At 36.2% G+C, this 14184-nt stretch overlaps 1 protein-coding gene across 7 annotated transcripts in view; it reads left to right on the top strand.

Annotated features, from left to right (window-relative positions):
- Positions 1-14184, top strand: part of cacna2d3a (calcium channel, voltage-dependent, alpha 2/delta subunit 3a) — a 199344-nt gene that overhangs the window by 116532 nt on the left and 68628 nt on the right. For 3 of the 7 annotated variants that reach the window (XM_058390454.1, XM_058390456.1, XM_058390460.1), the window contains 5 exons: positions 1501-1579; positions 6792-6925; positions 8046-8063; positions 13372-13443; positions 14081-14161. In XM_058390454.1, the coding sequence (XP_058246437.1) occupies positions 1501-1579; positions 6792-6925; positions 8046-8063; positions 13372-13443; positions 14081-14161 (384 nt within the window). The remainder of the gene's footprint in view (positions 1-1500; positions 1580-6791; positions 6926-8045; positions 8064-13371; positions 13444-14080; positions 14162-14184) is intronic. The other 4 variants (XM_058390457.1, XM_058390459.1, XM_058390455.1 and 1 more) reach the window with 3 other exon arrangements.

The following is a 14184-nucleotide window of genomic DNA, read 5'->3' on the forward strand; positions in this document are numbered from 1 at the left end:
CATGCTGTTCCTATCAAGACACAATACTCCCCTTATTACCCCACATACTCATCTTATTAACCCAAGGAACGTTTATTCATCTAAATGTACTTTTTTGTTACAATAAGCTGGATAAACATGCATATGTAAGGTCATACAGGTCAATTTTGTGTCTCGGGGTCCCATAAACACAGTTCCAGTCAGTAAATCCTTTACTGAAAAACTGGGTATAATGATACATTTTGTACTATATACTGTAGAATGAATACCATTTATGTCTCAAGTCTTTATGTTCCATCAACTTATTTTTATGTCTCTTCACTGGATGATACATTTTGGGATTTGGAGTTACACCCAATACCCAATATGTTTCTGAATCTTTTTTTTAAATGTACAGCTGACAAATAGGCTGCAGATATTTTAGGCCTCCATTTTAGGCAGCGTTTCAGCTCTTAGGAATGCAAACAGATCATAGGGGCTACTACATTCAGGTAGGCCAGGTGTTAATTCTATTGTAGAAAATGTACAAATGAGTTGCAGGTATTATGGGATGTTTCAATATAATTATTTGCAAGTTGTCATGGACTTTTGGTTCGAGATGTGTGCATTAATGTGATCTGGGAGATTCCACATATGTCCAAAAAAACGCTTTTGACAGGTTGTGTTTGAATGATGCTGGCATTCGAATTACGAGTTTCAAATAGGAAGCCAACTTATACTAGTGTACAATTTACCTTGGTTTTAAGTGCTGTTTCTCCCTGTACTTTGTCTGGTGTCTGGCTTTTGTCTAGTAAGCATATAGTGACCGCTGCAGCTTTTTACAGTGCTCTTTTTTCCCTAATGCTTAAAACAGGTTTGTTTGGAATAACTGTAACTGAAATACATTAAGCCAAGCACTGATGTTTTGGTTAGAGCACACAAAAAAAAGCTTTCTCAGACAAAGAAAAATTACACTAATACTATAATAATATCTATTTTTATTGTCAGAAAAAATATATCCTGGTAATAAAAAGAGGAAGTGCCCGTATTGGGAACTGTCAGAGAATTGAGTAAAAACAGCATTACATTGTATAATGAGGAGAAATCTAACTTTTAATGATAGTACCAACCAGTCAATGTAACAGGCACACAAAACAGTCTAAACATTCTTTTTCTTCTTCTCCTACTTCTTTTTTCTTCTTCTTCTGCTTCTTACTGTTGTTGTTGTTGTTGTTGTTGTTGTTGTTGTTTTGTTTAATATAAAATATTGCCGCAATCTAGTTCCTGGTTTCTTTTCCATTGAACTGAAGAATATTTTATTACTCATAATATTTCAAAATTGCAATTACATTTAAGTGCATCATTAAAAAAAAAGCTCTAGTGGTTATTTGGTTATTATTAGGTTATTAATGCTAAAGAGATAATCCTAATATGAAAAGCAAACTAATGACTGCAGATATTAGCTTTTGAGCAAGCAGGCTTTGGGGCTATCTCAGGCGATTACAAATGACTGACGGCTAATATCTCCCTTCCTCTTCCCAGGTCCGTATATTCCCTTACTTAATTGGACGGGAGTCTGCCTTCGCTGATAATCTCAAATGGATGGCCTGCACTAACAAAGGTTTGGCTTCCTCAATTTCCCTTCCCATCATGCCACTCTGCAAAGATTTAGACAGGCTGTTTAATGAGCACTGAGAGCAGGCTAGATGGGAAAACTGAGTGTAAATAAATGACTTGTCAGTCAGATATTTATATGTTTGGCGATTGTGATCTTCCTTGGCCCAAAGGCAGGAAAAAAATAGCAAATTGAATTGAATAGTAAAATGTTGTGTGCTAAAATAGTGTGTATTCGTGTACTCTGTACTGTGTTTGTGTTCCCTGCAGTCAGCAAATGAGTGAGCACCTACTGCCTTACTGAATATTTGTACTTAAAGTATGCATTTCAAAACAAAAAAAAACTTTTTGAATGAACTTAATTAAATCATGGAAAGAATTTCCACGTAAATTAAAGGTTTTTTTACAGCATTAATGAATTTTGTTGGGTGAACATCATGTGCTTAGGTTCAATCAACTTAATTAATTTGGTTTCATTTAACTTATTTACTCCAGTTGGGTCCAACATAATTTAAAAGTGTTGAACCAACATATTACGGTTGATCCAACTTAAATGAATAGGGTTGGTACAACAAATTTTACAATTGTAAATGAAGTTGATCCAACCCAAGTAAATTTAGTAAATACTAAAAAAAGTAAATTTTAAAAAAAGAATCGCCTAATGCATTTTAGCAGATGCCCTTAACTCGTTTTATACATTTGAGGATTAAGGGTCCAGTAGTGGTAGCTTGGTGGACCTGAGATTCAAACTCACAACCTGCTGATTATCAGGCCAACACCACAACCTTTACATGATTTACATGATAATTAAGTTCATTCTAAGAGTAACTATAATGTAAAAATAAAATAAATTTATTTAAGTGAAAGGCGGCACGGTGGCTTAGTGGTTAGCACGGTCGCCTCGCACCTCCTGAGTTCGAGTCTCACTCCTGCTTACTGTGTGTGTGTGGAGTTTGCATGTTCTCCCTGTGCTTGGTGGGTTTCCTCCCACAGTCATGGTTCTAGGCTGATTGGAGTCTCTAAATTGCCGGTAGTGTGTGAATGAGTGTGTGTGTTTGCCCTGTGATGGGTTGGCACTCTGTCCAGGGTGTATCCTGCCTTGATGCCCGATGACGCCTGAGACAGGCACAGGCTCCCTGTGACCCGAGTACAGATCAGATAAGTGGTACGGACAATGAAATGAAATGAAATGCAGCAAGGATCTTCAAAATCCAGACAGGCCAGCAGATTCAACTAATTATCAGCTACAGTGGGTGTTTTAAAGTGTTGGTGAATTCGAAACCGTGCTGGACAAAATAGTTTAACAATATTTTACACTGCCATTTGCTTGCAAAAACACAAGAAAAATGAACAGTTTGTAAATGACAAACTCTTCTCTTCTCAGCAAACTGTGTTCTTTTCTCGCAATGTCTTCTCGCGATGCTCGCTTTGATATATCCGGTTTCGCGTAGTGAGACATTTAAATCAATTGGAATACCCACTAAAATGATATAATATGAAGTTAAATATATAACTTTGCACAGTGCACAGTGTATTTTTGCTGTGTATGTTAAAAAAAAATTGTATATTTAAAACTCTATAAATATTTAAAATGTTTTGGACAATTTCTGAGTAATGAGCAGAATAAAAGGTTTAAGACAGTGCTCTTTCTCTGATATTGCCATTTGATTTTTTTTTTTTTTCCTGCTCAGCATGTCATGTCATAAAGTCACACGATCAGCCTGACCATCTATGACGATAACTTTTGTTATTTCAGTGTTATACCATGTGAATAAAATTAGGTTGTGTGTGTTTTATATAGTATTTTGAAATTATAAGTTCAGCCTGGAGAATAATGGCTGATCAACAGCATAGGATAGATCATGCAGTGATATCCATAATCCACGAAACACTAAACACCAGTGTGTGCAATTAACAAAGCATTTTGGATATTATTTCACGTTTCAAGACAAGTACAAGTCCATGTCAATTTGTATCAACCATTTTTATTCATCAGCATGCAGAAAACCCATGTTTCATATTTGTGTGCATTTAATCAGTACTTTGTTTGAGAATATGTACGTCTTGGCTTTTCCATTGTCTGGATGCATATGAAATGTTTCACATCACAGCAACCTTGAAAATCCATTTCCCCTTGCCCTGATTTTCCTCTTCAATGCTTCTCTCTGATGCCATTGTGTCACTGCATTTCCACTCAGATGGGTTCTGGACAGCGAGGACCTTGTATGGAAAATGGATCACTAGGAAAGATTTCTCTGGTCTACTTTGACGTTTTTTTTTTTTTTTTTGAATCTCTGCCTTTGTCTGACCTGAGCACTATAGATACTGTGAGTCATACAACAGATACAAGAGGACTAACTTTACTTAATATCCATTAACTGCTGTTACATGAACAATGCATTACAAGGCATTTTGTGTAGCTTTATCTAAACTCTATCTGTGTAGACGTGAAATACAGAGTGAAAGATACCAGGTTTTCCTCATGGTTATTAGTTGAGTTGAATTCTATTATCTGTTTGGTTAGAGTGTGATTCATTGTGTATAAGAGCACCGGTCAAGTCATAGTTTTATTTGAATGTCCTTGTTATGATACATACTGTAACTTGCATAGGGGTGTGCACTTCAGAAAATCCACGTGAATGAATTTTTGTTTTTCCGTAATTGTGATATGATAAATAAGTAAAGAGACTTCAATACTCTTTTATTGTCATTTTGACAAGATATAATTAAAACAACATTCCTCCAGGACCCTGGGGCTTGAAAGACACACAGCTACATGACACAACACAGATCTAAGTAAATTAACCAAAGAAGGATGCGTTGATTAAACACATGTAGACATATAACAGCAGCAGTTTATAGCAGCATTATAATATGATCCGCTGTAATTAAAATGCGGTGTATATTGTATATTGTATTTAAGTTTTCTACTGCAGGTTTTTCATCACTCACTCAGTGAGCTCATCCTGAAGGAAAACTCTGGCATTTGAGCAGTTTTGGAGTGGATTCAGACTAATTTAAACACCTCAGATTGGCCACTGCGTTTATGTGCTCGATAGATGCCTGTGTTTGAGTACATGCTCAATGTGGCAAAACATGTAAATAGAAAACAGAACACAAACACAAATATGCCTGGGACCAAAAGCAGCTGCCTGTCAGTGGGTACAGAATTAAGTCAGTGCTACCGGTAGCGGTAGCGCTACTACACTGATGTAAAAAGGGATCAGAACTGTTACACTTTTCTCTCGTAAGTTGCATAGCAAAGGCTGAGGCTCATATTTCTTCCAAAAGTCAGACGTTTTTTTCCCCTGCAGCTTTCTCTCTCTCTCTCTCTCTCTCTCTCTCTACCCGCTCCTTTGTTTTTAATAACCAGATTTAGGCTTGTAGTCCGTGACTCCTTTCTATGCCACAAGCTGAATTTCACTGACAGCACCAGACTACAAGACCACACCACTTTTCTTCTGATAGGGGGATTGCTAATGTTGGGGGACACATTTCTCATTTTTTACAAAATTGAAGTTGAATTCTTACCTATAGCATGTTATTCTACAATAACATTTATGGGCCAACTATGGGCCACAGACTCTCACTCCCAGCACCCACCTACACTCCCAGTCACCATCTTTCTAATTGTTTTCATGTGTGTGTAATTATATAGGTTTAGCGCCGTTTAGAAGCAGCTTTGTTTCACTTTGCAAAGTATACATTCAGTTCTCTCACCTTTCTGACATTTACCAAGCCTGTCTACCAAGCTCTAGATACCTGGTTATTGAATTTTGTCTTGTTTTTGGGCTCGGCTCTGATCTTGTCTGACGTGATTGGGTTCTGTCATATCCTGATACTGTTTTGACCATGCTTGTTGCCCGGCGTCTTTTAGATTGTTTGCTAAATCTTGTTTTACTTTCTACTCCCAATTTTTTCAACTGTTTTCTTTTTTTTCTATTTTTATTCTAATTTTGTGACTTTTTGTAATAAATCAGAACCAGAATACTTTATTGATCCCCTCAGGGAAAGTTGCAGTTGCTCACAGTACAATCTAAAGTGAAATAAATATAAGAATTAAAAATATATATACACCGATCAGGCATAAAATTATGACCTATGTCATATTATTTTGTTTGGTCCCCCTTTTGCTGCCAAAACAGCCCTGGCCCATCATGCACTGTGTATTCTGACACCTTTCTATCAGAACCAACATTAACTTCTTCAGCATTTGAGCAACAGTAGCTCATCTGTTGGACTGGATCACATGAGCCAGCCTTCACTCCCCATGTCCATCAATGACCCTTGGCCGTCTATGACCCTGTCGCCGGTTCACCACTGTTCCTTCCTTGCACCACTTTTGATAGATACTGACCACTGCAGACTGGGAACACCCCAAAAGAGCTGCAGTTTTGGAGATGCTCTGATCCAGTGGTCTAGCCATCACAATGTGGCCCTTGTCAAACTCGCTCAAATCCTTACACTTGTCCATTTTTCCTGCTTCTAACACATCAATTTTGAGGACAAAATGTTCACTTGCTGCCTAATATATCCCACCCACTAACAGGTGCCATGATGAGGAGATAATCAGTGTTATTCACTTCACCCGTCACTGCTCATAATGTTATGTCTGATCTGTGTACATATTAAGCATAGGAGTTGTACAATGAATGAATTTTCAATCTTACTGAAATACACTGTTTGAAACATGTAGCAGCAGAAAAACTAGTTCTAGATCTAGTTTTGCTTTGGGACAGTATGTAATGTTGTTATGATGATATTATGGATTAACAATATACTGTACCTATGTGGACCCTTCTCTGTGAGGTCCCCATTTTTAAGATTCCACCATAACCTCCTGTCTGGTTGGAGGATGCTGTTACTGGAAAATAATCAGCTTTTGGGGTGGAAATACTCACATAAACCGGTAGCATGTAGAGTATAGTCTCTATATATCATAACTCTCTATACTGTAGATCATCACTTAAACATCAAATGCAATTTACTGAATGATCAGAAAATATAGTCAAGCTGATACTGTATAAAGTGTTCAACTAAATATCAAAAACAGTTATGTTAACTGTTATGTTGTTTCATATAGTTTATTGGCTGGTTGATGAGTCTCACCTGACAAGTTCCAAATATAATTCATTATCTTTATCTAATTTATTAACTGCTTTTTAAATGTTCATTATTTCTTTGGTAACAAATGATTATTGGTTTTCTTTCAATATCAGGTTATTTTACCCAGATCTCTACCTTAGCTGACGTTCAGGAAAATGTGATGGAGTACCTGCATGTGCTCAGTAGACCAAAAGTGATCGATCAGGAACACGATGTGGTTTGGACGGAGGCTTACATCGATAATACAGTAAGTAGTGACATATACATACACAAGAGAAGAGCCTGATAGTAACAGGAGCTTTTTAAAGTAGCAGTGGAAAATGATCCAGTGTAGAATATATGATAATTCATACTGCTGCTATTTAACGCTTCATACACACAATAGCATGTAAACTCACTCTAAAAAAAGCACTGATATCTGCTAGAAACTTGTAGGATGACAATTTGTCTTATTGTATTTCATTATTCCAGTAAACTTCTTTGAAAAAAACAGGAGGGAAACCTACAATGATTTTACTGTGTGATGTTTCCAATTAGGGATGTGGGAGCTCAGTGGTTAAGGTGTTGAGCTACAGGTTGGAAATCTGTTAGAATCAATCCCGGGACCATCAATCTGCCACTCTGAGCAAGGCCCTTAACCTTCAATTACGCAGTTTTGTAAATGAGATCAAAAATTGCCCTGGATGAGGACGTCTGCCTAATAATGTAAATTTGGGCGTGGTGTTGGAAAAAAGAAAGACAAATCTGCATGGGGTTGCCCAGAGATGCTCAAAAGTGCAGTGAATTTGGAGTTTTCTGTGAATTCTATACAGACTTTGCTTTATTATTGACTTAACACTACATTCAACATGACATGTATGAATATCAGATTTTACAAAAAATGCTAAGAAATTAGTGAGGGAACGAAGTTTCCTTCTCACAACTTTCAGTGCCAACAATGAGAAATGACAAGTTGATAGTTTTTTGCTCCTTATTTTGAAATTTCATATGAATTCACAGCAATATTTATATAGTGTACAAGATGTCCTTTTTGATGGATTGCTGAATTATTTGTGAATATTTTTTATGGGAATAATGGGCTGATTGTGGAATGTTTTATGTAAGGAAAATGTTTTTCTCACTGCTTTAGAATATAATAATAATAATAATAATAATAATAATAATAATAATAATAATAATAATAATAATAATAATAATATTTCTACTGTATATGAACATTTATATATCCACCTTAAATATCCACAATTACTAAATACAGGCCAAAACACTGCTAATGATTCACATTAGCTTAAAACAAACCTTATTTGTGATTTTTTTTCTTTCTGTTTTTTTTTTTATTTTTTTTTAATTGAAATACTTTGTTCTAGCTTCCTCAGGCTCAAAAGGTAATATTACTATCCAAAATCATCACCATGAAATTAAGTGTGAGCATATTCATCAGTGTTTTATTTCACAGCTGAGCCTTGGATGTGTTTTGACAGACCTTGTTCATTAACTTGTGTGTTGTGAAACGTGATTGCAGCCATTTGTGGTTACTTTTATGGCTGGCTTTTGCCTTGTGTGTTAATGAATATCTTAAACATCTTGCGCACCATCCGTGTTTGTGGCTTCTGTAACTGTTGTGCCTCATCCTATATGCATGACTACATTTGTTTGAAATGTTCTTGAGATATAAAGTTGTGCTGCAGTCATAAAACTGCCACTATTTTCTGTTGTCAGTGTTTAACTTTTTCTTTTCTTTTCCTTTTTTATCAGAGGCCAAAAATTCATTTGTGCCTCTTTTGAGGTGTCAATGCTCAGCGGTGAATTTCTTTGTCATCTCTCACTCTACTCAAACACCACTGAACTGGCTTAGGGTTAAAGAGGGTTAATGTGAGATATGCTAGCAAAAAAGAGAGTGAAATATAATATAATGTTATTATAATTACACAGTTTACACGAATTACAGTCAGCTATGTCTTTGTTTTTTTTACCTGAAACAGGATCTGAATCTCAAGGTTTGTTTTATATGACTGATGTGGTTCAAGTCATACAGCTCATGATCTCATGCTTAAAAAACCTCATCCACAAAGCATGTCTTTTACTAACCCTTTGAATAATCTACTTTTATCAGCTCAGGATCAGACGCAAGATTACGAATCGGATGCTATCACACACTATGAGTTGTTAAGAGTTTGCCTTAGGCTGTGATTAATGGCTGTTGTAGTTGTGGTTCCACTTGAGTGGAGGCTGGCAGGGCAGAACGTCCTCTAAGCTCTTGCAGAGCTTCTGAATCCCGACCGCAGCTCACTACCTCCATCCATCATCCTATGGCTTATTTAGTTTTGTTCTTCCACCAGCCAGGATAAACTGACTTTGGATAGTTCAGAAAGTATGTGGAGAGTGCTGGTGCTGATGATGTTTAAGGATGTAAGCAGAAGTGGAAAAAAAAAAGGAAGTGGGTTGGATATGATACCTGCTTTTTGGATAGCACCCTTTAGAAAAATATACAATGGCCTCCGGAGCCTAAGCATGTGTTTTATAGTTGAGAGGTTAAAATTTCAACAATGCTCAGCAGGAACACAGCAACTCATGACCTTGCTGTCTGGCAACCTCCCTCCTGTTTTAGATTATCAATCACTGGAGCCTGTTAACTTATGTATACAAACGAACTCGGATAGCATCTCTTCCAATCAGCTGACATGTCACATTACAGCTTGGGTGGCTTCTTTGGTAATACCATTAATGCACAGTTCACAGATGACTTGCAATATTCGATACAAGTCTTTAAAACAGAGACTAACACTGAACTAACAGAAACTAACAGTCTTAGCAGCAATTAGAGATTGACTGTGATAAATAGCATCACAATTATTAATCAGTGACTCAAATGTCCACTCTTTATGACCATAATGAAGAGAAAAGCATCTCAAAAGTTAATAACGTTGTTATCTCCCTGAGTTGAGAAAACAGCACCCTGGTTTCACAGTAGTGTCTAACAAGGTTATGGATCTGAGCTTCATTTCAAGCTCCTTTATGTTCTTAAATTGTCCTCTTTAATTGATTCCACGTTATGGGTTAATAGGGTACAAATCCAGAGACTAAAATGTCCAATATCTTGTGAAAATGTCCTTTGTTGACCTAGTTTGTTGAACTTCAATAATAAATAATATCTCCATAAATAAGAGTGAGTATTTGGGCTTTTCCTTGTGTGCATGTCCTTTTTTATGAACTTTGCTTGGAGCATTTCAGATGTAGCTTGCACTTTTTTTTAGTTCCACACTTCCAAAAATCTTGACCAGATTTTTCAAATGATTGTGATCTTTGGGATCTTTGTTATTTTCCTTGCTTTCATCTATGGAGTTTTCTTTTTCAGGGGTTTAGAAAATTATAATGGTGTAATGTTTATTTTAAAAATCCATCCATCCATCCATCCATCCATCTTTCCATACATTTTCTTAACCACTTATCCTACAAAGGGTCTTACAGAGCCTGGAGTCTATCCCAGGGACTTGGGCCACAATTTGAGGACACCCTGGATGGTGGTGAAGTCCATTTCAGGAAACAATCACACCCAGACAATTTAGAGAAGCTTGTCAGCCTAACATGCATGTCTTTGGACTGTGGAAGGAAAGAGTACCCTCTGAGGAAATCTCAAAGCCTGGCGAGAACATGCGAACTCATAATTTTCATCTTCTACTACTTCTAGAAATGACTATGTATCTATTATTCCTCTGTGTCTTTTGAAACCCCTCATTCATGCTTGCATTATACGGTCAGGACACTATATGCATTCATCTTATATATAGGGTGACTCCTTGGCCTCACCTCTTACCTTATCTATTATTAACTGCTTTATCATTGGAGCTAAGGTTGCTATGGTCACCACAACTCCATTTGTCATGGAGACCCATATTCTGCCATGGAAAGGAAACAGGGCCAACCTTCCCATACAGCAGCTAAAGGTGTATGTAAAAGATCTCAGCTCTCATTTTCTTGTCCTTTTTGGCTGTGTCCCTTAAACTCCACTTACTTTAACCTCACCCTAGAAAAAGTGCTTCAGGATTGTGTGTGCCCTTTAAAGATATTCAGACTCTCTTCACCTTTAGACTTGGTTTATCAGGAAATATTACCATTATAAAAAGGCCAAAAAATGACATTTGTTCAGTTGCACTGCAGACAGGAATTATGACAGCAGTCTGAGCACCATGTTTCCTCATTTTGCATGCAGATGAGCATTCTGTTTGTATTATTATTATTATTGCTGTTTGGAATTGATTCTAATATTAGATGGTTACTGCATAAGCTGTCCATGACAGCTGACTTCATGAAAAATATATCCCAACAGTCATCAACTGTTCTAAAAACTGCCATGTTTTTTTTGCTTATTTAATGTAATTCATGAGTCAAGTGACAGATTAGACAACATCATGAAAACTAACTTTGAAGTTCAGTTCACTTTTAGTATGCCGGAGTCATAAAATACTGATGATGTCACATGTCAAAGACCAAAAACCAAGCACTTCAGTTTAGGGTATTAATTTTAAACCATGAGGTTTCTCCAATAATGTAGTTATTTATAATAATAAGTTTCGTTAGCTTTCATTTAATTCAGTCACTGACCCCTAGCGAACCAGTATTAATGTATTGATATTGATACAGTACTGATAGAGACTTCAAATGCCGTAAATGCACATATGGTTTAAGTTACACTTAAACCGATTTTACATTAGCCTGCAGCATTGTCCTGTCTAACATGATATCAGGATAATCAAAGTGGCCTTTACACCAGACAATGGCTGAAAGCAGAGCTTATTTTCAAGTAAACTAAGCAAGAAAATTGGGTCACTGGCCAAAAAAGGTTAAGAACCCCTAGTTTAGAACAGGATATATAATGTATATTACATGGTCATTGCAGTAGGTATGAATAAAACCCTTCAGAGATTTTACTTAAGGGCCAGCGAAAGAATTCATAACCTTTGTGTTATAGTGTAGGACTGTGCAATATAGATTTTCCCCTGATAATCATTTTTTAATCTTATGATTTCATTTTTTTTTTAAAATGTCACGATGAAGGATTTAATTCATTTGAAATGTTTGAATAAAAAAAACAACAGGAAACAAAGCATTTCCACTCCATCAGTGCAGGAATGTGTAATAATCATATCAGCTGTGGCAAGGAAAGAAACTGTAAAGACAACCCATGATATTTTGATTTTGTATATTATATACATTATATACATGCTTATTAATCATTTACATTTGTTATTCGGACAGCCAGTCATGTGCCATCAGCACAGAATCATACAAATACAGTCAAGAGTCACAACAGCATGGGGGAAAGTCTCTTAACCTTTCTAAGTCTTTTTAACTGTGGCATGCACAGATCATTCCAGATCTACAAATCCATTTGGTCATCATTTGTTTTATTGGAAAAGGCTTCTCTGGTAATATAATAGAGTCAGCAATAAACATAATTGGATATTATGTCAATATCATATCATGTTGGGATGATAATATTGTTATATCACGTAAGTCTATTCCAGGGTACAGCTATCTGAATTTCTCAAAAAACTTTATAATGTAACTGGGTTATACAGCCGGATATCCTGTTGATGTTTCCACCAACTGGCAGGTCACTCCAGAGTATCATCTGTTTATAAATTTCCAATGATTGGCAGATCATGTCATCTTATTATCATTGTGTGACTCGGACCTACTGATGTCAATGTCCTACAAAATCACTTGTTCTCATTTTTGTTTTGCAGTTAGATTGTGTTTTTGTATCTACTTACATGTGTGTGTTAGGCTGAAAAAGATCTCTCTTTTCTATTATAACTGATGAGTCTAATGTAATGAAACTCTTTTCTGAACCTGTAGCAGCCATTACACACTAATTACCCAGAGTCTCTAGCAGCTGTGCCATGCTCCCATCTGAGACCACACTAGTATATTGAATTATGGATCATATAGTTGTTTCTCCCCAAGCATACACTTTGTTCACCTTCAGGAACCTCTTGCTTCCTCGTGAAGAACTTTGCCAGAAATGTTTGATCTCACTGTGGCTTTGTCCCAAGTAGAGGGTATAGAAATGACAGATGCCAATGAGTCAGTAGGTGAATAGAAAAAGTATTAAAACTGGAAGTCTTTAAATGTGTATTTTTCTTATACAGTAAATCAGAAGTACCATTTCAGGGCATCAGTAATATAATCAGTCACAATCTCTATGATGATCTGGGCTTCTGATGTTTGCTAATCATTAGTGCTGGTCCATGCTATATTGTTTTTATTGATCCAATCATGAGCCAGAGCTGTTACTCTTACTGTGCTATTTTTGGGAAGGCTGGTTTCCTAATAGCCCCAATAAAGCATCACTATTGATCCACTTTTTTATATTTGGTGTCATATCTGAGATTATGAAAAAGAATACATTCAATGATGGATTATAAAAACAAAATGTTTAAAGCACAGTTTGTCTTTTTTGTACTGCATGGTTTATATTGGCCTTTCCAATCTTTGGTCTGTGTACATCTACTTTAGAAAGTAGGCTATTTAATATATCTTTTTATAATGATAGTTATATATAAATCCACTCTATATCTTCATCTTAATACCAAATGGAATATGTATACAGTATGTGCCTCCATTTCCCCTTTCCAGTATAGATTTCACAGGCATTTTGATGTATTTCATCTTTCTCTTGCTCTCCTTCAGCTGGAGGACAGTCAGGGGCCTGTACTGATGACCACAGTGGCCATGCCTGTTTTCAGCACAAAGAACGAGACAGTGAGTACTAATTAAATAATGCAGAAATGTTTGGTACATACATTTTTTGGAACTTCTTAGGCCCCTTAGTTAAAATTCACCTGTAAGTTCAGAAGCATTTTGTTCATCTAAATGGATTATAGAGAATATTTGTCTAGGTCAGATTTTGAGAAAACAGTAATGAACTCCATCTACACACTTTTATGGATAATATGTAACCTACACATGTAGCTACAGTAGGTTCCAGTGTCTAGTGCAGGTAGGTGGTTGGAATTGATTACAATGAAAGTCTTATAGTAAGCTATTATATGCTTTTGGAAAAGAGAAATTTAGAAAAGTTCCATATTGGCAATGATATTCAGCAACAGAACCACAGATCACAGTACAACAATCATTAAAATGTGTTTAGAATTTAAAAAATGGATAAAAAATACAATGAAAGTCTTTTTTTTTCTCCAATCTATTTCCTTCGGTACTCAATTTCCCAGTTTGTCACAGCCTCAAGGCGACCTCTTAAATTTTATTCACTTGTTAAGGTTAAAATTAAGGGCGTGAGATTAAAGTTAATCTTACTCTTACATACTGTATTATTTCAATGATGTAAAGTGTATGGTTGAGTACTTCTGATGTGTCTAATTTCTATCTGCTTCTGTCTTAGAAGAATAAGGGAATTCTTCTTGGTGTGGTTGGCACAGATGTTCCAGTGTCTGAGCTCTTAAAGACTATCCCCAAGTACAAGGTATAACACTGAGTCAAAATGAT

The sequence above is a fragment of the Hemibagrus wyckioides genome, linkage group LG05 (assembly GCF_019097595.1).
Source record: "Hemibagrus wyckioides isolate EC202008001 linkage group LG05, SWU_Hwy_1.0, whole genome shotgun sequence".
Taxonomy (NCBI): Eukaryota; Metazoa; Chordata; class Actinopteri; order Siluriformes; family Bagridae; genus Hemibagrus; species Hemibagrus wyckioides.